At 42.1% G+C, this 27,488-nt stretch overlaps 1 protein-coding gene across 1 annotated transcript in view; it reads left to right on the top strand.

The window, feature by feature from the left end:
• The window catches only part of PDIA5 (protein disulfide isomerase family A member 5), a 103,569-nt gene that overhangs the window by 38,594 nt on the left and 37,487 nt on the right, over nucleotides 1–27,488 (top strand). Inside the window, exons 8-11 of the mRNA XM_069780962.1 lie at nucleotides 3,643–3,710; nucleotides 8,394–8,485; nucleotides 8,593–8,664; nucleotides 13,204–13,340. Coding sequence (XP_069637063.1) covers nucleotides 3,643–3,710; nucleotides 8,394–8,485; nucleotides 8,593–8,664; nucleotides 13,204–13,340 — 369 coding nt within the window. The remainder of the gene's footprint in view (nucleotides 1–3,642; nucleotides 3,711–8,393; nucleotides 8,486–8,592; nucleotides 8,665–13,203; nucleotides 13,341–27,488) is intronic.

The raw sequence follows: 27,488 nt of genomic DNA, 5'->3' as shown, positions 1-27,488 counted from the left end.
TTTCTCATGATGATGACTCTTGCTCATTGTTCTTTCAAGCAGCTGCTTTCTGTAATTTCTTTACCCGTTGTCCTTTCTATATTTGTGTTGTACAAAACAGAAACACTGTATGCTGAGTGCATAAGTGTTAATTCATCTGTCTGAGAATGCATAGCCCTCTGGCCTGTACGGAGCTGTAAGTGCAAACGAGTATTGCACATGCATTTTACTTTTGCAGTTTGGGCCATAGCATAAGACAAGCTGGTTCCACACAAGCGAAAGATCTCTGGCGGAGACCATGGAGTTGAAAAAAACCCAACATATTTGTTCTTCTAAACTGCAGGCAGAGGGAACAGTGCAGTGGTCAGGAGCAGGAATATCTTTCCTGCTTCATCCAGGAGGTACCCTGGGTGTTCCTACTCACATTGGCAGGAGTAACTTGAATACAAGTAGGATTTCATGGTGGGGGGCGGAGCAGGAAGGAAAGAGAAGGAGCACGTTGGAGTAATTGCATTTCTTTTGTGACCTTGACCTTGTATTGCTGCTATCTTGTCATTGCATTGGCCACTCGTTCCTTAATTTTGCAGATTTACAAATGCTTTTTTGTGTTTCCTGGTATGTGAGAGGCTTTCCAGCTCTTCAGAACAAGATAGTGTAGCACCGGAGTTGTTGCTCGGATGGAAAGCAGGGGAGCCATGAGAAAGGAATGAACATGTGACCTAAGCTAGAAAAGCTTCCCAGCACTGCCCTGATAGGGAAATTGATGTTAGGCACCACTAGCAATTTTCTGGCTGATGCTCTTTAAAATGGTGTCTCATGGCAGCATTTTCTGGTGTTTCTCAGGGTATTTTCTCTTGTAATTACTGCCTGAAACGCCATTCTACCTTTTTAATCTAATCTGAATACTGCCAAGATGGCCAAAATTGCCCAAGACTTAGTTTGATGCATCACTAAGAGAATGTTTTTTCTTTCAGTTAAATTCGTTGCAGCTCTGTGCCTTCAGACTCTGCAGCAGGATGGTCCTGTGTGGACTGGCATGGTGCATGGTTATTCCCAGTTGCTACTGCCTTAGCATCAGTGGGAGACGATAGGCCTGCTCTGCCTGTAAATCACCCCTTCAGGGAGAGTTCAGCTGCAGAGTGCTTTCACAGTTTACCTGTATCATGAATAATTGTTTTCTACAATTGAGTCTCTTCCTCAAATGTGCCTTATCTAACCCTTTGTTCTCTTTGAACCCTTCCCCCCAGAAACCCTCCTCCTTCCAGTTTCTCTTCATTTGAAGTAGCAAAACACCTGCTAGTCTTCAGTGCTGTAATACTTTTACTGCTTTCTAAACTGCTGTGAAGGAAGCCTACTTGTAATATTTTTTTTCTCCCCTCTGATTTCACAACTCTTAACTCCCTCATCTTTTATTTAACACATCAGACCTTCTGACTTGGTTCTTGTCCAATTTTTCTTTTCTTACTCCTGTTACTGGAGACAGAATACATCCAGCAGTTGCATTAAAATACTGGCTTTGGGCAGCTGAAGTTACTGGTTACATACAGGTGTTACCTTTCTTAACTGGGAGCAGCAAATCAAGGCTGGTCACTAAAGGAAATTCTGCTTTTCTTTACTTGTAAGGGGTGACTCAGGGAGGTCTTTGGCACGAGAGGACATCAGAGGATTTGTCTGGGAAGCTACGGAGAAGACAGCTGCATTATTTCTTTGCTTTTTTGGAAGCAGGGGCTTTAGATTTATTGTGGCAGATTCATAGGAAATGGGCTCTTTCATTACGTATCAGTGCAGAGGAAGATGAAAGCGACTGCAAACTTATATGTAGTTTCTTTAATATTTCAGGAATGCTTGGTCTGGGTAAAACAACTCAGAGCAAAGGCATGCTTTCCTTAGAAGATATTACCTGCCATTTGGAGACCATTCACTGTACTTTCAGACCTATATTATAAAGTCAGACAGCACTAAAGATGAAAAATTAGGTATACTTATAGGCATTCAGATTTATTTGTAGTTAACTCTGTCAGAGAAGACTCCTGCAGGAGACAATCTGGGTTTGGCAACAAAAAGGAGCAGTTTATAACATCATTGAAAACAGGGCTTTAAAAATGGAGGTGTTAACTTGTGGAAAAGCTAATATGTGTTTAATTAAGCCCCCCCTTTTGACACAAAATACAAGAAGAGAGAACAGAAGAAAACTAGTTTTTTGAGGTTACTCTTTTATGTCTGCACATGGATATGTGTGGCTTGACAGCATGCTGAAGAGTATAACCCAAAAATGCATGGGCAGGAGAGGTTGTAATGAAGTGGGTTTGGGAGTAACAAGTTTGAGGCAGTAGCAGAGCTGGGAATGGAAGGACTGTAGGGCTGATGGCTGGGTGTAGGAGGCTGGTATGTGCCTGTGCTCCAGAAGGGAGTCCAGGGAGTGGTAAGAGGTGGAAGAGGGAAAGAGAGGGAGATCTATAGCTGGGAGAGTTCGGGGCCTGAGGCTGCTGAAGAGAGAAGAAACAGAGGATCCACAAGATGGTGTTAACAGCTCGTATCTCCTGATGTCTGTCCAGTGGTGTGGATGAAGCTGCAAGATGTCAGCGGGCCTCAAATGAGTGGTCCGTGCCCACCAAGAAATTGTCATTTTGACCAGCACTAATTTAACAACCTCACTGGCAATTTGAGCAGAGAGATCAAAAGTGGAAACTGCAGAAACAAGAGCTCTCTTTCCTCTGATTAGAGGATGTTCCTCCCAGGCATGCTGATGTGATCCTAAACCAGTGGCTGCAAAATCTGTTCCTCCTTTCTGGAATTTACTTTCAAAATTCTTGTCTCTTCACTGGAACAAAAATTTTGACTACTGTCCCGTGGTGGACCCAAGAGTTTCCACAATAAGTGTCTGGAGTGCTTGGGCACAGCTTCCTTCCTTTCATGCTGTCTGCACTCCTGCCCCTTCCCATGTGCATGCACGTATTTTACTTGGCAGGGGTGAAACCTGCTGCTTACAGGGTGATTTACTGCTAATCTGCTTAGCACTCCAGAGCGTCACCAAACAGCTCTTCGTACACTCCAACTATACATCAGTGGTCTTCCTTACTCGCCGTTTGTCTTTTCCTCAGCACATAAAGCTATTGTATCTTACAACGGCTGTTGCTGCTTCTAAGTTATGTCTTCTCAATTAACAGAGCACTGTTTAACTTTTGATGTCTGTTTAATGTGTTTAGGAAATGCTTCTCAAATTAATTTCAAAGACTTGTTAAGCTGGGATGAACCTGAAGTACCTCCCCCTGTCCCTTAAAGACCAGAAATGCACAAAGCTTTTTTGTTTGAGTTCACAAGCATGACATCTTCCATTGACTTTTGATATGCGAGTTTCATCTTATGTTCCCTTCTGGGCTCAGCTCAGAGCCTGGGGAATATAAGATGGTGTTACTCTTTCCGAAACTGGGATGAGAAAAGAGTATGAAAATGAATAGCTTGAAAAACATGCAAAATTAGCAGCATGTAACAAGTAATATTCTTAGAAACTAATAATCTAATAATTTAGTGAAACACATAAAGAATTTTGTTCTAAATTTTTATTTAATATAAAAACATGTTGTTTCATATGGTTTGGAACATAGATCCTTTAGAACAGGCTGAATTGTTGGCATATTACTTACACAATTTCTTTTTTATCAGGGTGTGGTGTTTGTAAGAGAATGATGCCATCTTATCAGCAGGCAGCCACAGAACTGAAGGGTAAATATGTAAGTGAGAAGATAAGATTTATATGAAATTTAAAAAATCCTTTTAATGCACCTTTTTTTTTTTTAGTATTTAAAACCACAACTATTTATTGAAGTGGGGAGTTTTTAAGCAAGTTGAAACAAAACAGAAATGAATGACTCTGTTCCAGATCCTGTCAGGATTCTCTCTCTTCGTTTTTATTCTTTTTAAAACTTTGGAGAATGAGGTGTTAACTCACTTGCCCTTTAGATCCAGTGTAGTTCTTGCCATGGAAAAACGGGCTCTGACACTATGTAGGTTTATGTTTAGCCTCTAATTTGTGTGTCTGTAGTCCTTTTGAGCTCATTTTGGTAAAGATAAAAAAAAATGTTTGCCATAATCGATTCGATCAGCTTGTTGGCCTGATATTTCATAGCAGGGTCAGGGATGGATGCCTTTATAGTAATAATTAATCCACTTTTTTAGTGGAGAATCAGTGTCATGGGAGGGGGGGGTTCCCTATGTTAGCTACTGATTGTCCTCCTAGCCACTAAGCATAAGCATTAATAAAATCTTACAGTTTTACTATAGCTCTGTCAACAAAGTTAGCATTCATACCGGATTGAAATGAAAGTAAGTTTTGACTGTAGTAAAATCCATTCACAGCAGTCAAAATAATTTAATTGCCTGTTTGTACTAATAAGGCGTATTGATGTCTCAAAGCAAGTCAAAGGCACTTCTCTAGTTAAGGTTTTATGTGCTTAATGTATAATTTATATGATACCAATAACACATGACTGACAAAGAAATAGGGTTGTTGTTTCATGGCTTTAGTTGGCTTTGGTCTGATCCTACCTGTTGGATCATTCACTGTTGAGTTTACAGGCTTCCTCCGGAGAGGCAGCACATGATGAGGTGAAGATGAAGCACTGCTGTTCATTGCTGGGGCAGCTCTGGCCATTGCTGCTCATAAGCACCGAGTGCTGTCAGACTTTCCATGTTTTCCCAACTAGTTGTTTCTCAGAAGTGTTTTCTCTAAATCCCTGTTTGTTTAGGGCTGAAATGAGTGGGAGTTGTCCAGATTTATTTAGGAGACTGTACAACCCTTGAAGATATTTTCAAGAGTGTTTTCATCTAGCCAGGCAGCACTTCTAATGCCATCTCGCCTTGGTGGAGCGTGTGCTGTGGTCTTTGGGTAGGCACTCCTGTCTTGCACAGTGGGTGCATTGCGAGGTGTGGGGTGGGCAGGAATTAGGAATGTAAAGAATCACCTACAGAGGTAGTGCCAGAGAGAAGGCATGCTGCAGAGCGCTATGTTCTCCTGCAGTTATCCTTTCCTTGTCCATGTGCAGCTTTTATTAAATTCAGACCAGAGAATTTAGACTCCAGATCTCTTCTAGTTTATTTCCTTCCTCACTTGGAAGTGGTTTCTGTAGATCCAGACTAATCCTGCACAGCTGAGTGACAGGGCTGTGACACAGCTCTGAGACTGACAGTGCCTGTGTTCGATGCAGCTCAGGTCAGGGGTGCTTTTTGCACTGAAGTGTTTTTAGTGCAGGATCAGTTCAGAGGAAAGTCCATTTATGCCACTGCTACTTGTGTCTTTCACAAAAATCAGTTTGTTCATCTAAATTTGACCTAATTAGCTTCCTGAGCGGGATGTGTACACAGTTTGCCATCTCTAAACTTAACTGCACTGTATCCATCATAAATTATCCACAGGGTACCGTAGAGCAATGTTGACCTCCAGATCAGACTTTGCTGGAAAGTTTATGATTGGTTTGGATGAACTGAAAGGTTTGGCCTTTTAATCTGACATGTCATTAGCTGTCAGGATGTGCCAGGCTCAAAAGTGCTTATTGCTATTATATAGCAGGAAAATGAAATACAGTATTGCCTATTTAACAGGTCATAAAAATGAAAAGGTGAACTGTACCTGTTGCTGGTTGTTGTGTTCTCTTGGAACTGTTTGTTTTTAGTCCTGGTACTGTTACTTAGAGGAAGGCAAGGTGGCATTTTTAGTCTTACATTCAGTTTAGATCTTATAATTCCATTACACCCAGTGCAGAAGGAAAAAAGGGGCTCCAAATCAGAAGAGGATGGCTTATTTTATCCTTGGCACGAGAGATTCCTGTGGTTTGTGGATAGGGTGGGCTCTGGCAAGTGACTCAGAGATGAATTATGGGCCCAGTGCAGGGAGGAACTGGTGGTCAGCAAAGCACTTCAGCATCTCCTTAATGCCCATGGACTTCATGAGTGTGCCGGAATGGTTTACTCGGTAAAGACCAGCTTCAGTGTGCGCTTAAGTGCTTTCTTCCTTTGGTGCTTGTCTTTTTTTTTTTTTTTTTTTTTTTGTAAACACATGAGACTTGATGTGTTTGAGAATATATACTTGAAAACCATCAAGCTCCTATGCTTGTTTCAGATATCAAATAAAGGAAGCCTTTGTTTAACCTGTTCATTAAACTTGGCTCTAGGAAGGCTTCAAGTGGTGGTGTAAGGTATGAATTTTGGAGCAATCCCATCAAGAAAACTGTGAAGCAAGGGAGGGGTCACAGGAGAACAGGAACAGTCAGAAGCCCAGAAGACATGGCCAGCTAGGAAAAGTTCAGAGTCAGTTTAGGTTATAGGTAACTTGATAGAGAGCAGATAAGTGTTGAAATATGTCAAATGTCACTGCAGAGGTGAAAGGAACAAACTGATCTTCACATCTTCTATGGCTATTACAAGAGGTAATGGACTTAAATTGAAGTCAGGGTCGGTCAGTCATTTGCTAAAAGCAAATTAGCTAAACATCTGGCACAAACAACTTAGGTATAGAGGGAGGATCCTGGGTAGTAGGTGTATTTTGATGGTCCTTGACAGCCTGATATTACATAATTCTGTCATTATAGGCCAGCTAAAGCTGTTATTTTTGTCATTAAAAATGAATCCCATTGTAATAGGCTTTTTGCTAATTATGCTTCATGTGATGGATTCATTCTGGTATTCATACAAGTTACTGACTTGTATCAATCATTGCAGGCTGGGTGGACACAGTGCAATTGTAGCAGAGTATCTGAAATGGCCTGGAATGCCCATTTAAGACCTAGGAAATCCTCTGAAAGTTCATAGCAAACATGAAATCTGGTAGACTGGTGTTTATGAGGGCATTAGTTAATGAACCTGGTTGTCGCTTTATAAAGCAACCACTGTGTCTTGATCCTATTGCATTTACCTACCCTCAAGTGGTGACACAGAGAATAAGGGAAGGGGAGAGCTGGGTCTAGATAATATCATATGAATTAAGTGAGTCTGGTTGTTGGAACTACAAGGAGAATTCAAAGAAAGAGACTTGGCTTGCCAGTATAAACCCTATTTCTGTACTCTTCTCACTTAGCTTTCCTTTATCCTTTCTCAGGATAGGGAAGAGAAAACAAAGTATCTTTTTGTGACTTTCCAGCACATTCTTAGAAAAGGTTGACCTTCAAACGAGGATTTTCTGCTTTAAGATTTATGTCATGCTGGCTCTGAGCACATTTGGTTGGTCTGTGCAGTTTGCTGCAGTCAGGAACCTGGTATTAAATTCTGATGTGGTATTTCAGCTGGAAGGAGAAAATCCTGTTTTTGAAGGGGGAAGGAGGAGGGGTTTGGATTAAGACCCTGCTGAAATGATTTAAGCTGTCAATGCCATTAAACTAAGTTAATCATGAAGTGGTATCTCAGCAACTCACAGGTTGCAGGTTTGACAGCAGAATGACCTCTGTATGAATCCCATGCCCACAGAAACTCAGAATCAGTCCCATCTTCAAATTTTCAGGTCAGAAATTTTTGAATACAATTGGACAGGGCACAGGATAAGTTGCAGGGCACAGGGTAAGTTGTAGAAGCCCTGACCCTGAAGCTCAGTGTGAAGGGCTCTTAAGATGGAAGATGGGTTGGGACAGAGGGAAGGGAAGGGAAGGAGAGGCTTTTTGTTTCACTTGCTAGTCTGAAAAGCTACTATGCTTCTGTGCCCCTTTTGATATCTGTAGGACAAGGTTAATTCTTAATTCTCATTGCACCCTACCAGTCAGGTTAGTTAACATATTTAAAGCATGTAAATGCCATGTGGTATTTCCTGGGCTCATGGAAATAGGGCATGTTTTACTTTCACATCAAAGTAATGCTGATTTCCCCTTGCCATTCAGTAAGTGTATTTTTGAACTGGGATAATGCCAGTGCTTGGTTGGTTAGAGCTTCTGGACGTTAGCTGAGATTGTAAATTCATTGCTGGAGTTGAAACCAGAGAGATGAGGGTGGAACTTCTTGTGTCCTAGCTAATGTTTGGATGCAAACTAAGCCATGTACTTGCAGAAGAAGAAAAAAGAAATCTAGTTAGGCTTGTAGCTTAAAATCCAAATATGCAAAGAAGAGCACAAGTAGTATGATTGAGAGCATTCCCTTTAGGTATTTCTGCTAGTGGGAGAATAAAAAGAAACAGAGACACTTCCAGGGCAAGGAGGAGGTGACAAGCTGATTGGCATGTGCTTTCTGTGGACTAGACTCAAATATTGCTCTGTTTCCCCCTTGCACAAATTCAGAAAAACTTCACTGCCTTTTACAGAGATCCCCTTGCTTTACTGCAACATGAATGAAATCAGAATCTGCCCACAGCTAAGTTGTTTTTACTTAACTCTTTAAAAAAAGTTGTAATGTTCCTGCTATATTGTAAGAATCAATACGATTATGCTCTGTTTTTTCAGGTTCTTGCGGGGATGAATGTTTACTCTGCTGAATTTGAAAGGATAAAGGAGGAATACAATGTCCGGGGATATCCTACAATCTGCTATTTTGAGTCAGTTATGTTTTGCTACTACTTTAGAAATCATCATACACTCAAGTATAATTGCATATTCTTATCTTCCAGGGCAAGGACTAAACCTTGTTTTGTTGCTTTAACAGGAAAGGAAAGTTCCTGTTCCACTTTGAGAACTACGGTGCTACTGCGGCAGATATAGCAGAGTGGCTGAAAAAGTAAGGCATTGAACTTCATGCACTCCACCTTTTATGTACTCTTCATTATTTACAGAATGTAATGGTTTAGGAACAGCCATCTCTCCCTCATTCCCTCTGCTCAGAAGAGCAAACAAAACTACCCCGCTGAGATTGGCTAAACTAGTACAGAGAGATTGCCTAATGTTTGGTTTTTAGCATGCATGCCTTGCATTTCACGATTGCATTTTGTCTGTAATGGGAGACTGTGTGTGGACCAAAATAAATGCAGATGCACAGATCTCAGCTTCATTAAAAATGCCAACTTAAACTTCCAGCGATCTTGGGTGCCTGAACTTAATACCTTGCAAAAGGTATGACTTCTGTTGTTTTATTAAAAATGTATATATCAAGTGTGCAGTTCTCATTGGTTCTTCAGCCTTTAGCTGGAGCCTTTCAAGTGTCTCACAGAGCCAAACTGGAGATCAAGGCACCCTGGATTGCTAGTCATTTTTGCAAAGTCTGTGTTTCCTGTCATGACATGAAGTGGTGTAGAAAGCATCTTGTTCTACCTAAAGAGAGCTATTTGCAGTCATAAATATTTTGAGGGCTGAATGAGCCTATGGGCCTAGCAGTTGAGACAGGGAGACAGAAAAAGCGTGTGTGTGTATAGTTGCTCTTCAGCTGGTGCAAATCAGCACATTGTCAGTGAAGCCGATAGAGCAGCTGGAGAGAGCTGAGATAGTCTGGTGATGGAGAAATACCATTAGCAGTTAGCCCCAGCTCTTGGGCGTTATGTCATCTTTGTAACCCTCCCTTGTTTGCTGCAGCCACAGAAATAATCTTGAAATGAAGCTAATAAAAGGAAACGAATGCATGGGAAGGAACAGACAGTTGCAAACTATTGTGATAATATGGCTTAGCAAAATTGGCTCAGAATACATGTGTTTTACTGTACCAGTGGGGCTATGCTGAGGATGTGTGTGCTTGCAGGTAGCCCAGGGTCTTCAGCAGTGGTAGGCTAGGTGTTTCAGGATTGGGAACCCACGAATGAAACGACAGCAGCATTCCTGTTAGCAGCAGGAGATACAAACACTGCAGGCAAGTACTGCCCAGTGGATCAAAGAGGAGGAATTTAGTCATAGCCTTTAAGCCTCATTTAGTCCATTAAGCCATCAGATATAAATGATCAAGATGGCAACTCCAGCAATGCTGAGGAGATGATTAGCCCTTGGAGCAAGGATATGAATTCATCACCTGCACTGTATTATGCTTTGCAGTTTTGCAAGGATGTGGTTCTCTCTTGGCTACCACATATGAAACATTAGATGTTTGGGGTGGGTTTTTTAGCCCTGTCTGCCCACATAGTATCCAGATAATCCCTGTAATATGCAGTGCCTTTGTATCAGACCTGTGACGGCAAGTGAACACAACAGCTACTGGAGGCAAAGCAGAACAGCTGCAAGCTCTTTCCAATGATAATCTCTGCTAACAAGCCACTGTGGGCTTTGGCTGATATTTCAGCAGTCCAGAGCTAAAGACAGCTGTTTGTCCTCACTTAGTGTTAGTGCATGCTTATTAGTTTCCCAAAAGATGATCTGAGCAGTAGCCTTCTTGCCCCTTTTTTGTATAATAAGTACAACTTTTAAGGAAACCACGTTGAGAAATTATGCATACTTGGATTTTGCCAGTAAATGATGTTGCAATTAAAACCGTACATGGGGTAAATCTGCTACATGCATAATACTATATTACTCTGAGGAATCTGCAGTACAAGTAGTCAAATGGTATGGCAAGAGCTTTAGGAAAGCCAAAGAGTGTAATTAGATAGCTGCAGGGTGTATAGACTATATTTCAGAATAGTATAACATTAAAATTGTGTCAGAAAGTTACTTGGATGTGAGACGTTGCTCTGTGGAGCAGGGGCATGGCAGTGCCAGAGTGTATATGGCAGCCCATGGTGAGGAAAGCCAGTGCATTTTTATACTGTGCATGCATGTGCTGTCATAACAGATTCTTGAAAGAGAATCCAGCAGATATTGAGCCGTATGAAGTGACCTATTTTTTGTGTACACACTGCAGAAAAGCAACTGTTTTCTCTTCCCTCTCCCCCTTCCCTGTTTTTTCCCCTCTAAATGTTACTGGTAGAGTGCTGAAAGTGGTTGATGTATGCTAATTTTTGGGGGAGGGTATGATATAACTTAATTGCAGTTAGAATTATTTCAGTTATTGAAAGGATGTTTTCCATGTTCTTTCCTCTCAGAATAAGAGCTGCTAGTTTGGAGGGCTCCAACACCTTTTCTTTTACTACTTATTGAAGGTGCTTCTTTCTTATGCTGAAGTGTGCTAATGCATCAGTCTTATGGATACTTAACCTTTCTTATCTTCCTAATAGGCACTGGCTACTATCTTACGGATTTTCAGATGTTTTCATAAGGCAATAGGGAGAAACCATCATACAGCCTTACTCCAACACACAGCGTTGTTAACATGAGAGATGCTATCTTGTACATACCACAATTCTTTCTCTTTTTTCTTTTTTTCCTTTTTTTTTTTTAAATCTGATACACAGCTGTATTAGCCTAGGTGGTAGGCAAGCCAGACAGCTTCTTGCTGCCTTCAATAGCTGCTTAGTTTGTCTTGCTGTTTTTATGAACTCCTCTTGGGGCCTTCCTTAGCACCAGCTACTCAGTTAAATCAAGAACTTGTTCTCTGTTCTTAATTGAATTAGCTCTTGATAACTCTTCCAGAGTTCTGTCATTCTATTTTTGGTCTTCAGGCGTTGGATGTGCCTTGTCTCAGTTTTAAATGACATTTTAGATTTTGCTTGTTACTTCCTCCAGGCCTTGAGGTGCTTCTTACCAACTCCTGTGTAGGCTTATTAGCATGCACAGCATTTTAAATTGGGCCATTTGAATAAACATCCTGTGCCCTGCTTTACTAATTCCTTACTGAAATAGGTCATGCCAGGCCCTGCTAAACACAGCGTTCTCCCAGTGCTTTGTAGCCACTGTGTCCGTCTTCATCATGCTCTGACTACTCAACCCAACTCCCCTTCCAAATTCATTAAGTGTCATGGTGTTTTCTGGAAAGCCTTCACTCTGCCAGGATACCTGCAGATTATGGCTCTCTTACAGGCTTGGCAACAAGCAAACTGATTATCTGCTAAACTTCTAGACAGTAGGCTTGTGGACGGGGACCTGCTTCTTTTTCTCTCTTGGCTGCTTGGCCGAGTGCAGCTCCAATCTTTGCTTTGATTTTGTTTCTTGGTTCGTTTATCACATAAGCAGCAGCAGAGGTGTGCATCACAGTTTTGCATAGATTGCTTAATATTCTTGGATCATACCCATTGCTTACATCAACAGAATTTGCTATCTGAATCTGTGTATCTTTCTACTGCTTTTTTTTATCAAATTAGGCTTTCAGCCTAGAAATGAGCAAGGCAGGATAAATGAGTTATCATCCGTTTGCCATTCCTTTTTCTAGGCAGCTAACACAATAATACATTTAATCAAAAATAGTAAATCTGCTTTCACCAGAGATGGGGTCACATCCAGACCTGTACTTTGCCAAAGAATTTGGGGAATTTTGGGGGTATTTAGAACTCATTACTGCAACTGGCAAGGATAAAATAGCTTCAAAGTCTGGCTCCAAATGTTCATATGTTTGGGTGTCCTTTATGTGAACACTGCTTTAATAAATAAAACATCAATTAGCGTAGTTTATTTCATATCTGCCAAATTCTCTTTTTAATGTACATTAATAAAAGCCAAGAACAATTGTTCAGCGGGATGATGAACACTGAACTGGTCCAGAGGAGCTTGGGTTCAGTTTCCAGATTTGCCACAGACTTGTCTTTTAGCTCTGGCTCTGATCCGTCAAAGATGGCTAGACTCAAGTGCAATCATAGTGAAGTCTGTAGAACATGTCAGTTATCTTCTAGGTTAAGCATGCAGTTGAGTAGCTTTGCTGAATTAGGTCTACAAGCCCACTGCCAAGTGAGGACGTAACGATGCTTCCCCAGGTCACAGGGTTGTTCAGGGTAAACCCATATATTCCTGGAGAAATGGTCTGCATAGCTAGCTTGTGGTCCCAACAACGCACCTCCTTCTTTCTCTGTCAGCCCTAATCATGCTGTTGGTATTCAAGGTGACTGGTTAGATTCGCTGTTGCTGCTCACTACTTTTTTCTTTCATTTGCAATGGCTCCTGTGAACTACAAAGTGTGAATGCTGTGAAAAAGGGAGCATCTTGCTGAGGAAGGTAAAAGAGTAACAGAAGATGCATCTGATTTCTATAATGTAATACCCAAGCAGTCTGGTTATCTCCTCGCTCCGTCCCCTTCCATTGCTGATCTGTCCTCATGAGCTTCTTGTGGACTTTTTTTATTCCTCCTCTAGTTTTATCTGAGTTTCAGTGCTAATGAGTTCTGGGTGGGTACAATTGTGGAAGCTGTTCAGTAGGGTTAGTGCATCATACATATACGGACATCTGCACAAAGTGATTCCTTGCAGTCTAACTTGCCAAAATGACTGCTTAGCACCAGAGAGCTGCTTTTAAGCTGTGTCTGTTTGTCTTGTAGCCCACAGGCACCTCAGCCACAGGCTCCAGAGACTCCCTGGTCAGATGAAGAAAATGTAGTTTATCACCTGACTGATGAGGACTTCGACAAGTTTATAAAAGATCATTCATCTGTGCTAGTGATGTTCCATGCACCATGTGAGTTTGTTTTTTTTCTATTATTCTGTACCCTGAGCCAAATGCTTGCTAACAAAACCAATGATGATTGTCTGTGGAGGTTTCACAGAGCCATGAACACAAAGTCCAGGCTTTTCTTGTTTGTGACGATTGTTAAATACACAAGGCATGAAATATTTGTGAAGTTGCTGACTTGAAGTTTAGGACAGAGATGTGCTTCTGGAAGTGACACTTTGTAGGGTGAGTCAAAACATAACTGAAGAGTGTAATGATGCTTAAATAGTCTGAGGACTCATCATTTTACAGCACGATTTCCTATTTTCAGCTCGTGTTCTGTGTTGTTTGCTTTCAAAGCAGAACTCTGTTTGATTGAGCAACTCAACCTGAGAACTGTGAGCTCCTGAGTCCTTGCTCATGGCTGCTGATGTGTCATTTTGAGCATTTTCACTCCTGTGACATGGTTTGTTCTCTGACAGTGGTAAGGGGTGATGGTGATTACATATTGTGCTGAAGTATGTCAAAACTTGATCTAAGTTCAGAAAGTCCCCAGGACTTTTGAAAACTAATGCAGAGCTGGTAGTGATACTGTTTGGCTGAGAATGCGTTGGGCTGATTTTTTTTTTTGACTTGAGGTTTTAGCTTGAGCAATAAAATGCAGCGAGTTGCCTTCAGAAAGCTGTTCCAGCCACGTCGTCCTCCTGTACGCTGTTGGGTACAAGAGTGCGTTAACCACTTAGTTCACTTAGGATGTAACTTGTTTCAGCTACATAGCTGGTTCTACCAATTCTTTGTGTCTGCGATGGAAAGTTCAGGCTCAAATCTGCTATGTTGGGTGATACACAGCTTCTGCCTTCTTTCATTGCTGTGCTGGCAGTTGCACTTGTGTGAGATGTTCATCTTCATGGGCATAGATTTGGAGGTTAGGGCTCTGGAGGCAGGCTGTGTGCTCACAGCTGAACAACGGAGGGTCTCGGCACAGAGGCTGAAGTCCTGCTTCCCTTTAAGCCAGCAGCAGTTAGCTCCAAAATGCCTTTTTTGAAGGTCTGCTTATAAGACTCATTTGAAAAACATACCATAATGAATTTATTTTGCCCAATGAAATATCTGGGATTTGATCCCCTGAAGCAGGTGGCTGACTGCTGTTTTGTCACTGTGTTCGCTGGATTATTTGTACTAATAAAAGTGGGACTGGAGATTAACGCCTGGTCTGAAAACCAAAACACAAGTAGCAGAACTGATGAAGCCTGGTTTGCTCAGGAGTTATCCTTCATTGCCCAAATCCTTCCTTCCCCTGATTTCCATGCACCCCAGTGTGCAAGCCACAGCATGGGCTGCTGCTCCTTGGGAGCTGTACGCTTGCTGGTTTGGCTGAACAACTGCTGCCAAACAGAAATGTAACTGCTGAATTTCCTTCCTTTCCCTCTCTGTGCACAATGGCTTGGGATAAGTGTCCTTTCTCTCTAGCCCCAGATTTCTGTATATTTACAGAGATTTAGTTGTATTTAAAAGCTTTGCCATTTTTTGAGTTTGTAAATGGGCAAAGGAGTCCAGTCGTGTTTGGAAGGAAGCAGAGGGGGAAGAAATGGACAGTTGGCCCTGCAAACCTTATTCCTTTAGGAAGTCAGATTAAAAATAGATGAATACACACAACTACAATCAAATTTTATAGTAAATTCAAGTTAGTTATAAATCTGAACAGGGCTCTCTTCAGTTTTTTTTTTTAATATTTTCTAAAACACAAGTAATACAATTTTTGGGGTAATGATATTACGTGACCTAGATGAGGGGCATTTCCAGCTAGGTATGTTTTGTACTGAGGGGTATTCTGTGCTAAGGTACAGCAGTACTTCGGCAAATGCTGTTTTAGAAGTAAATCAAATGCCTGAATTGGGCTGTTGCAATCTCCTGATAACATGTTCCTGCTGCTCAGAATTGGGATAAAGAATGTTCCTTGCCAGAACAACTCCATTTTAAGTACAACTTGAATATTTGGGGCATTTTATTTACATTCAGGTGGTAGTGGTATGCCTACGTGCAGAATCCAGCTTGTACGTGTGTAAAAGTCTGTGTTTGTAAGAATCCTCTCAGGGCATCCTCAGCAGAGAGTGTAAGACTTGCAAACTAATTAACGACAGACAACTATCATAAACAGTTATCTCCATGATTAAAAGATCTTCTCCTAGCACTTCTTAAATGTGCTAATGGAGTCACCTTATGAATATTAGGAGGTAAATTACTCCAGTAAAAGAAGCAGTAAAACCAGAGGACATCTTACTTGTTTTAACCTTGGTAGCTTAGGATGAGAAAGTTTTTTCTAAAAATTATGTATTAATAAAAAAAATTGTTGAAACAGATGTACAAAATAAGCCCAGAATGGAGGACATACTTCTGTGTAATTAAGAATAAGCAAGGGGATTTCAACACTGGCCTGGAATTAGCAAGTACTTAAAACCCTGTGTTGCCATGCAGCATACATGACTTGGGAGTTTTTCTAGCATACTATCCATCTTGTGTTCATGAGAAGTTCTTTTTACTAGAGGGAGGAACTACTTCAGTGATGCTTTAATTGCATGGTCAGATGGCCAATGCATTAGTAGAGTGTAGTATTGAAAGATGTGTTGGGAATTGCAAGCTTTTTATCTGCACCCTGCCCACCTACACACCCCCCCACTCTGCTGAGTGCTGAAGATACAGCTGAACCAAACACATCCTTGGTAAGTACCTGTGAACTGCAGAATTAGGCACTGTGATAAATGTGGCCAGTTGGGTCTCCATACCTATGGCTACTAATGATCATCCCTGTGGACCGCACTATAATTATTTACAATCAGTTGCACTTACTAGCCCAATTAAAGGCGTCAGAGCATTTTGTGTTAAGTGCACCCTAGCATAACTAGGTTCAACTAGAGCAGCTACGTGGAATTTAAATACATCAGGAAGGTCTGCAGCATGCAACTTGCACCTCTTGCTGTCAGAGACCTTATATCTTTACTGCAATAATTTAGCACAACCATTAAACAGAAAATGTGCTGGTTCCAGTCGTTACTGCTGGCCCTGAGAAACGTGGGTGAGTGTGGGTGGGCAGGAGTTCATCCTGCTTTTGTTTTGCAGGTCACTAGGGACATGAAGCAGGATTTTTAACCTTCTGAAACTCCGTTGTAAAGCCCTTAAGAGGATGTTCAATAAATCTGAATATTTAGCATAGGTAAACAGTGACCCAACCAGCCAGGAGTCTGAAAGCTCTCTCTCTCCCCCCAGCCATCTGTGAAGGGTGTGCAGTGTCGTGCTCCTTAATCAAGCACTTTGCTGAAATTTCATAATTGCTGGTGGTGAGTGTAGTGTTATCCTGAATATATCCAGACTGGAGTCTTGCAGACATCTGAAGTGTTTTTTCTCTGTGTTGCTGTTGGACCCAAAACCTTCAGTTATGAACTGAGATCTCCTGCACTATACAAAAGAACAAATGAATGTCCCTTTCCCCCAAAGGTTTTGGAGTTTTTGCTTGGGTTGATCATATTTGCTAACATGAGGTAGCACAGTTACGTTAGTGGGCCTATTTCCAAGTCTGTAACAGATGTATTGCACCAACCAAAGCTATTTCTGTACCTTAACATAAATAAAGACACCTGTGCTCCTTATGATAGTCTTCTAGGAATGAGAATAAAGACTCCATGTCTTTATGTGCTTCTTGATATCTGTGCCTACAGCTGATCGATTTATTTAGGTGCCCAAGACAACAGCTGAGTTCTGAATGTCTCTAAATATGGGTTATGCTGCCAGTCAAGTGTTGTTAAATGCTTTAGCAATATGGGGACTCGCTGGGACTTAAAATGCTCCTGAGTCACTTGAGCACAAAAAAGCCCTGTTTATGTTTTCAGTTTCCCCATCAAACTGTTTGGGAGTCAAATGCAATTTTAAAAATTATTCTGTCTGAAATATTTGCCAAATTAGTGCAGGTTGCAGTCTTTCTGACTCAATTTTCTGAAAGGAATAAAAACCCCATGAATTGCCCTCTCTACATTTTTCACAGCATTGTTCTCCAAAGCACATCTCAGAGTCTTGCACAAAATAAACCTAACCAAGTCGCTGATAAGTCAGTTCAAATGCTACTGAAAGGTGTTTAAAGTCTAGGATTGAAATTAAAGTCAATTCAGAAATGGGTTCTAAAAGTGTCTGCTTTTCATGCAGAGGAGTTACTTTTCATTATGTTTTGTTAACACAAACGACATTGCGAACATTTTAAAGTGTACCCATTCTTGCAGCCTCATGCAGAATAATGTCCTGGTGCCACCATAAGCTGTATGTAGCCTCTTTCTGTATGTTCAGCAAGCATAGATCTAAGTAGTCTCTGATGCTAATTAGCGGTGATCGTCAGTCACCTCTGATGGTTGCTTGGGGTTGCTTTTCCTCCATCTCATGCCCCATTAGCCATAGTGAAGTCTGTGGTCCAGTACTGATGCCAGAGGTAACAGGGTAAAAAGGCGCTTTGGCTGTACTGTTAGTGTGAGTGTGCCTTTGCTTTTTAAAGGATTAAACTATTAAAATGTTTTTCCTGCAACATTTCTTCCGTGTACATGAGCTTAAATTCATCTTAAACCTGTCTTCTTCCCAGCCTTCTTCATAGTACTTCTTCAGAGACTTTATATAAGCTGTAGTTGCAGGACTTAAGGCTAGAAAAAATGCCAATACCCTTTGTGGGATGTTGGAGCCATCATGGTTTTCCTCCCTTGATAAGGAGGGAAGGCAGGGTAAATGCAGCTCCCCCCTACCCCCCCCAATTTGTTCTTGGAAACTGCTTTGGAGACACAGCCCTGCTATACCTTTTCTTGCTCCCCACAATAGAAGGGAGGGCAAAAATAAATCTTGAGATGATAAAATGTCCTATAGTTTTGATGTGTTGTTGAAATGTCCGTGAAATTCCTTTCCTGTCCTCAGATATTTTCTCTCCCTTTATAAACCAACCCCATAAATTACGCAGTTGATGCTTTCCAAAGCCAACTATTCAGCTGTGCAAGTTTTTAATTGCACAGGGAGCTGTTTTATCAATTCAGCTTTGAAAAACAGCGTTTCACACCCTTCACTCCTTGCCTCCTCCCTCTGGTGCATTAAACCCCAAGGTTTTAAGCCACTTTGTGGACTCATCATTAAGAATGCCAACCAATTAGCCCAGTACAAGATGAAGGCCTCCAGCATCTAACCAAGCAACGGACTTGGATCTCTCCCTGCCAGCGCACCATCATTGGTTTCAGTAGACTTGTTTTTGTTTCTTACTGCTGCATGTGGTGAGATTAGGATGTAGGAATCCATTGCTCACGTTAAATATAAAGTAAAGCAAATCCAAAATGTGCGCACAAAATCAAATCTGTTTTTTTTCTAACTGGGGTTTACAACTATAAATAAATAAGTCTCCCTTTCAGACCCCCACTGGTTCCCTATGAAAGCTCCTTGTGAAAGCAGGCTACCATTGCAGTGAGCGCTAATTGGTACGTCTGTTGGCAGCCTCAACAGAAAGGCCACGAGTTGAAAAGGCTGAAGAATTAATTTACTGTGCAGCCTGAAAAAATAGCCTTTCTAGCACAGGTCAGCAGCGGCCTAACATTGGCAGCCTGTGATAAATAAATAAATCCTTAAGTTTTTCCATGTTAATTCATGATTCAGTCAAGGATATTTTTTTTAAATGTAAACCAATGCACTTGCACAAGTGGAGGTTACAGGCTTGTGGGTTATCCAGACAACAAGCAGCACTGAATATAGAATGGATGGAAATAGCCTTTAATTTTTGTCCCTGTTGTATCTGACATCTGTGATTTTTAAAATAAAATGTTGGCTGTGCTTAGTGGCTATGTAGAGAGCTTTTGGCATCTGCATTCAGATACACAGCCTCTAGAATAAAGACAAAAGGTAGGTAGCTGGGAAGCTGTTCTTATTAGACCTGTGCTAAGAACCTTCTTGATTTATTTGACATCATCTAGTGGTAGCTCTTCATAAGAAGCTTCTGCTTGTCTCTGTTGATGGTATCAGTTTAGTTCAGGTGGAAAATACTCTTTCATCACTAAAGGTCTGCCTTTGAGCCTCAGCCTTGGCACCAGCCAAATCAGGTGTTTTGAAGAGAAGCCGTACATCTGTCTGGTGTCCTCATGGAGGGGTCTCAGGTAGCTTCCCAGGAGGAGCATCAGCAGCTGCAGTAATAGCATCTACTCTAGTGTTCCTCCACATCTGCACTCTGCCGTTATTTCCACTCGTATAATGTTGATCAGTCCTTCGTTGAAGATAACTGTGTGTGAGAAGAGCTTATTGAAAGCCAGAAGCTGCAGAGAAGAGCCATGTTTTCAAAATGCACTTCAGTTGTGTGAAATGGCAGGGAGTTGGAAGCCAAAAACTTGGCAGGATGTAGCCCTCGGTCAAGGGTTTGCTTTAGAGTTTCCTGAAAGGTCTTTATAAGCTTTGACAGTCCAACCTCATGAATGAACTCTGCTTTTTAAATTGGACTTTCCGTACGGGCAGTGCGTAAGAAACAATTGTGCCTGTTATTCAGTGATGCTGTAGTCAGAAAAAAACAAAGGCAAGCTGTTCTGTGCTGCCTTGGCTGCAGCCTGAAAGGATTACTGGAAGCTTGTAGTGTGTAAGGCTGGTCGTGTGTTTGTATATTTGGAAGCTTGGCAGATGCCATATCCACATGATATAGCTGTGTATGCTGGTCCATGGGACAATACACAAGGAGGCATCCATTGCTTGCTGTGGGCTCAATCTTGTTCCTACCAGACGCTGCGAAAATGTTCACCTTGCTCTTAGAGAAAGCTTTGAACAAGGCAAACTTTCTGGACCATTATGTAGGCCACAGGCAGTACCTAGCTCTGTTGGGTTTCTCGGTAAAACAGTGCAGATGGCAGGATGGGCTGTTGCAATGCCCCGATCACTGAAAGATTGAATTGTGCAAGGGCACCGGGATGGTGAATGTTGCTGTTCAAGAGCATAGACAGACGGGTGAAGAGATCCGTTTCAGTTTCAGCATCGCGTTTCCTGACTCTCTACATCCCCTAGGTGCCTAACTTTAACATTGCCTTAGCGCATTTTTAATGAAACGTATAATAAAATGCTTCCCTGGACAGCTGTAAATTGTGCTGACTTTCTGTTCATCGTGTGTGTGTACTTTCTAGCTGTACGTTACGGGCAGGCTCCTGGAACAGATATATCCTTCCTATAAACTAGTTAGAAACAGGTAAATTCTTGGCTCCTGAATCTGCTTCCACTGAAGTGACCAAGTTCTGACTGTTAATTTCAGGGAGGAGGAGGACTGGGACACTCAGACTAGTTTCATCAATATTTGAAAGCATGTAAGTCTACAACAGGATGTTGCTTGATATTACATATATTTGAATATCACCAAAAATCTCAGGGAGTGTAGACAGTTAAGTGCAACGACCTGCATCATTAAACTAATTCCAGCAATGATTTTCAGTGGAGATTAATCACACATTAAAACAGGAGTTCTTGGAAAAATGGAGAAGCTGACATGGATTTTTCCTTTAATGACCATCCCACTTACGTTTCTTGAGGTTTTAAAAATAAAAATCAATATGGGTTTTTAGTGGTACTTAATACAAATAGGAATGTGGAGAGTATAAAAATGCTAATAACTAGCTTGTGCAGTAAAACTTGATAGGATACCTAATGAAAAGGGTGAAGACAGTAACGACTGAGTCCATTGTCTCTTTTGGGTCGGTCTTTTGATACTAGAGCACACAGTTCATATAAGATTATTGTGCTTTTGAAGCAGTTTGTGCTCTTTGAGCAGGGTAAAGTCATAAAAAAGGATGATCCAGTGATAAAAGCGATAGCCTTGGCCTGGAGATGTAAAAGTTTAGTTCCTTGCCTGGCTTTGATTTGTACAGTCATGACCCAAGTTGCTAAATATTTATATCGGTTTCCAATCTGTGAAGTGGAGATAACATTTCACCTTGCATGGGAGTTTTATCTAGCGAGCCACATCCAGACTGCAAGATGCTCCAGTATTGCAAGAACTGGGTTACGAAAGACACATGAACATTGCAAAGACTTGATTAACACGAAGGAAGTAGGATTTTGCCTTTGGCATTCCCTGGCTTGTGGCAGACAATCAGGTTTTTTGGCCCCCAAGTTGAGAAAAACCCAGCTGCCACTGGGTGAGCACACAGCTCAGACAAGATTATCGCAGCTAGAACTGATGACTTGCAGCCTGGTTACTGCCCATGCTGGGACTTGAAGGGAGGAGCCTTGGCTTGCTCTGGTTCAGCTTAGTAAGAGAAAGAGAAGCAAACCCAGACTTTTGGGGTTTTCATGGTTACTCTGCTGTCAGGCTGGATCTTGACTTGCTCTGTGCCATGGTGCCATTGTGGGGGACACGGCGTGTACTTTGAATAACTTAGTTGCTAGCAGTTGTGGGTATCGAGGGCAGTATTCAGGACAGTATTAAAGGAGGAAAGAAAGGAGCTGAACTGCAGATACTTGGGTTTTGTGAAATTTGGGGGATTTGTTCAAAATGCATTGCTGTATGGTCGCCTTCAATAGGGAGAAATTAGCTTCTCTCTTAAAGAAGACATTTGTGAAGGCTATTCCAATCAGAAAAAAATCTTCATGTGAATGTATGGCATGTGATGTGAAGGGAACATTAGTTTCCTTGGGTATTTGCTGCCTCATTTCTCACATTACTATTGCCTTCCCTCTCTCCTAACAAGCCCTTGACGACTGAGACTATTGCAGAGGAGTAGCTATGGCTGCCGGGGGGCCGAGGGGCAGCTGAGAGGTGACAGCTGAAGGGAGACTCACCCCATTCTCCTCTTCTCTGGGTATCTGTTGTAGATTATTTAGTTATTCAGAGTGGTCTTTTAAAAGACTTCTGTAACTTTAGCTGTGAAAGTCCACGTTTGAGTGTGCACGTTGGGTGACTGTCCTGCAAGCTTGACTCCAGTGTATGTGTAAGCCCTTAACAGTCTCAGGGTAAGTTCTCATAGGAGTGAAGCATAACTTATTTTTATAGGCTTACTTTGCTTGCCTCTGATGATGGGTTAACAGTAGGAATTAGCTTTAAGAATTAAGCACCAGGTTTATTTCTTCTGAAATAAATTAATTTCCTTGCCTGGATAAGCTTAATATACAGTGCAGGGCTCTCATTTGGAAAGTGCCTTACAGTATTTCTGCTACTTGAATCATTACCAGTAGAGTTTTCATTATCAAGTTTATCTTCCTAAATACTTTTTGGCTTCAATTTTTATTATCCTGTGGAAGGTAGAGAACTTATTTAAAGGGCAAATAATGAACAGAGAAACCTATGGTGAAAGATTGCTTGCTTGCCTGTCTGCTCCTTGTGCCCTTTCAGATGGTGAGTCGGCAAGTGATGCTGTCTTTCCAAGTTACTAATAAATGAACCCATTGCTTTGATACTGGGGCATTGTGCTGATGGTGGAGGTTTGTCTTCTGGGGTCCTGACTGCTTGTGGTTAGCCAGCATCGCAGCACACTTCTAAGTAGGTGAATGCATCTCAGCTGGTAACCACTTTTGCTCTGATTTTGGACAAAAACTGTGTATTCTGCCTAGTATCCCTTCCTGATACTTGACTTTTATATGTATCTTCACAGTAACAGCCAGTGTCACCATTGCTTTTAAAATCCCTGCCCCATAAGCTTAAGTGTTTTGGGATGTACCTTTCTTAGGAAGATCTCTTTGCATTACATCCCTTTTGCTGATGTTTTATATACAAATTGCATCCTAGGAAATCATTTGCTTGCTGTGCTGTTTTCCTGAGCTGGACATTCAAAGCTATTTCATCTAACCTCTGTTCTCTGGCATTTTCATTGCTAAATCTGAAGTATAAAGTCATCTTCCATAGTGGGGTAAGAGTGTGAAGGAAAGCAGTGCAACTTCTCTTCCCTCCCCAAGGCGAAATCTTGTTGATCATCTGGCAATGGAGAGGGGAGGGGTGTCTTTTTTGGATGTGGAATAATTATGGTTTAATTGAGAAGAAAACCTTCTGGTGGTATTTTTCATAAACTCTCAACAATTTCACCTTAAGGCAACCATGCTGTTGTCTCTCTTTCACATTTCAATAGGCGAAGATTAATTTTCAACACCTACTCAGGGCCATGTTCCTCCAAGCTGGTGTAGGAAGTGTAATTTATATCTCTTGATGCCAGCTGATCCACCTTCCTTCACTTCTTCTCCCACCCAAGAGAGATGGTAGGAGGCACCATCGTCTCCCAACACTGATTTCTACCAGTTGCACCATATAGTTTTGACTAAGAGGGTATATACATGTAGCGTAATCTCCAATAGCTGGAAGCTGAAACCAGATTTGGAATGGAAATAAGGAACAATGTGATTTTTTTGTTGTTAGTTTATTTTAAATAAATATGGTGATTAGCTTAAAGATAGTTCCTGGACCTGTGCTGGGGTCTGTGGCGTTGCAGATGGGGGTGTATTTTTCAAAGGCTAATTTCAGAAGCCCGGCTCAGCCAGGACTCCCTGTGAGGTTAAAAGCAGAGAGAACTCACTCTGAGGGCAAGATAGAGCAGAAATCTCTCTCGCTGCTTAACTCTCAGGGATCCCTGGGAAGTAGCATAGCAGCCTGTGGCTGAGGTTAGCCTTGGAGAATATTTACCCTTTCCCCTGAGCCTTTATGTCAAGAGAAGATATGCTCCAGTGTGACCAGAAATGAAGGCGGAAGCAGTTAATCAGGTCTGTTGTCTTTTAAACCCCGTGGAGGTGGCCTGCAGGACCCGCTCGGTGCTTCTCCCCCTCTGTGCTGAGCCTTCCCCTGCCCAGGTCTGTTTCTGGCTGAAGGTAGCTCTTCTGCTAGAGCTGTGAATATGGCATGGATGCAGGCAGGGTTCTTGGAGGATACGTTTGGTTAAGCTCTCTTCTCAGTTTGATCTGATTTATCTTACGTAATGCACTGATCTGACTGTCTTTCTTAAAAAAAATTAAATAATCCGAACTTGTATTCTAACTGTTAGGAATCTTCTGATGCTCGGGGGGAAACAGTTGTGCCAGCATAGAAAAGACAATCAAGAACTGGATTTCAAATGCTTTCACCTCTACAGCCAAGGTGATCAAGTTAGGGAGGCGAGGCTTGGCTCGCTCAGCGTGCATCCCCATGTTCCAGGCAGGTGTCAGGTAGTTCATGGGGTGGTCTGCTCCTGTGGCCTGATCAGGAGTTCGTTGGTGTCCGCCCGAATCGTTTGGTAGTGACCCCTGCTGTGCTGCTCTATTCTCGGTGCCCTGAGGCTTTCCCCCAGGGACATCTGTGCCTGCCCTGTGTGCACGAGGTGCTCCCAAGAGAGGCGGTGGCTGCGGTGGGGTCCCCACCGCCTCAGCAAGTCATATGGATAGGAGAAGGGGTGACCAATCTGTAGTCATTTTGGGCCCTGACTTCACACTGAAGAGCTGCTGGAAGCAGGCAGGCACTTTCTTCTGTGCACACATGCTGAGATTGGATTTGCACAGATCATTGCACGCACAGATTGACTGCACTGTGAGTTTGTGGTGATGCCAGTGAGATGGTGATAACGGTGGGGACGAGATGCTGTACTGCTGTACTGCTGTCCTGTCACTGGGATGAACTGTGCAGCCCGCGCAGCTGAGGCATTAGGCTGCAACCCCATAAATGTAGCATGACTGCAGTAATGCAAACTGCTGAAGTATTTTCCTTTTAATTCTATATTTCTAGTTCCTCAGAGTCTTTTCTAGGCTGACCTTTCACAGGCTTTGTCTTTTGTAAGGCCATAAAGCTGTCTGCTTGTCACTGATCCCTAAGCAATGTAATACTTGGTCAAATCAATCCTGCCTTTAGAAGTATAGTAGTGAGGTGGGGGCTCTGAATTTGTGTATGCGTGCACATATTTCTAGCTGTTGAAAATTTGAATTCAATGTCATGTTAAAGATGTTGAAGCTGTTCTTCCTGATTTTATAAGAAAGCATCAAGCCTTGAAACTTCTTTGTCTTTAAGTATCTGGAATTTTACCTGAGTGGGCAGTGCTGCTGGTGAGAGCGAGATGGACGGTTTGGTGGGAGTAAGCACCCAGAGGGAAAAGGATGCATGAAATTTCTTAAGTCCCTGATCCTTCATAAGGTGATTTATTTTTTTTTAAAGTGGAAACCTGGAGATCTGGTTATGGCCTGATGGCTATGACCATTATGACTATTAAGTGAACATGCAAACAACACGGTTGCAAATTTGTACCTGTGATTATGGGGAGAAACAGCTGCTTTTGTCATCCTCCCTGCCTGCCAAATTTGTGGATGATTTCCCATCAGATGTCTGCAATGCAGATGGCTAAATTATGCAAGAGAATCTGCAGCTGTTGTAGTTTATGCTCTCCTACACCGGTGAAAGAACTGTGAGCTGCCTCATGTCAAACCTTAGAGCTACTCTTCTACATGATGCATAAGAAACCTTTGCGTGTTAAAGACTTCCATGGCAGAAGAGAATACATTTGTGTTCTCGCATTGGTGCTAAGACGGCTGGAACTTGTGTGTATCCTTGCCCTGGCTCCAAGGATTGTGTCTCCCCATCATGTACACATGTACATACTCTTGCTTTTATATACACAGGTGTATGTTCAAAGTTAACAACAGGGGATGCATAAGGGCTGGCTGTTCTGCTGTGTTGAAAGGTCACTGTTCCTCTGAGGTTAGGAATGGAGAAACCAAAGGTGTATCCCCAGGTGTTAAATGTTTAGACAGAAAAGGTATGTCTGAATTTTTTGAGATTTTTTTTTTTCCCTCTTCTTGAAGTTGTCTGTAAATCTTCTATGATTGTAGTCTGAACTGCGAGGGACCTACTTGCTGAAAGCAGGACATGCTTTGTGCTTCAAATTTGTTTTCTCCTCAGGCTAATTGAGGTATTTTTGGTATGCAGCTATAGATGGATGTAGTGCTGGCATGATACAATAAATAGCTGGTACATGATAACAGTACTCAAGCAGTCTGTCAATGGCAGAAATGTAATGATTCTTTAAAATCTTTATTTGCCATTTAATGTATCTCTAGGGTTCCTCACGTCAGAAACTCCTTGTCCACAACCACCTGGATGTTGGCTTTTATCTCTTGCTTGTCACGTACACTTCAGATCCTCAGACGATGTTGTCTTGAAATGAGAGGACATGACCAAAAGCATGGTGTTTATTTATATAGCTATAATAACCTGAAAGAAGCAAACAGTGAATGACAGAGAGAAAGAGATTTATGTTCTGTGGATAGCACAAAGACGGCATATGCAGGAGCTTAGCTGGAGTTGCTTGACTGGTTTTCTGCCTGTCTTCTGCAGGCAAAACTTGGTCTTAACAGTAGAAGTGTTTGCATTAGTTCACTTCTAAAAACGTTTGGAGCAACTGTGCTCTGTATTGTGAGTCTTTGCCGTGGTGCCAATCAGGCTGCTGTAAATGAATATAGATATTTACTTGGAAAAAAAGTTGCTTGGCACATTTCTTAACCTTTCCTTTGTCCGTGTGCTGCTCGCCCTTGCGTGTTAGCATCACTTTTGCCTTTGCACTTGCATACGGTCACACTCTGGGAAGGACAAAGAGCTGAGCAAGTGTCGTCCTCTGCCCCGCAGTGGGATTCTGGAGGGAAGTGACTTGTCTGCACTGGGGCAACGTGGAGACTTTTGATTGCTGTCGTTCCTGGGGTACAGCTGAGCTGATCTATGTGACAGTGACTGCACTGAAGGAAGGAGCTGTTTATTTGCCTGGCTGCACAGTGCAAATAAGAAGATTGATTATAAATAAGCGGGGAAAACAGAATCCTTGTTTCATTTAGACATATGTTTTGAAAATGGTTAGCAAGGGCCTGTCTTGTACCAGATGTCCTAGCACTGATTTTTGTAAGCTTTGACTTCTTTTTCCTGTCTTGTAACATTCCTCCTTTACACTTACTCCATGTGCTCTTTTCCATTTGAGCCCTGGCCCTTGGAGCCTGGGGCTCCTTTTGTGCAAGAGGAGCAAGATGAGGTGTTGAGACGTCAAAGGAGTTGTCCAGAACTGTTCAGCAGAGCCAGGCGCTGAACCCTGAGTGGTTTCTGCTGCCAGATGGAGAGTAACTCTGTCTTGCACCTCCAGAGGGGAGCTACTTGTCTTCTCCGAGAAAAGACTGAGGCTGTGGGAGTCCTCTTGTGTAGACACCTACAAGTCCCTTGGG

This window comes from Haliaeetus albicilla, chromosome 4 (assembly GCF_947461875.1).
Source record: "Haliaeetus albicilla chromosome 4, bHalAlb1.1, whole genome shotgun sequence".
Taxonomy (NCBI): Eukaryota; Metazoa; Chordata; class Aves; order Accipitriformes; family Accipitridae; genus Haliaeetus; species Haliaeetus albicilla.
Note: the sequence above shows the minus strand (reverse complement) of the source record. Positions and strands in the feature narration are given on the sequence as shown.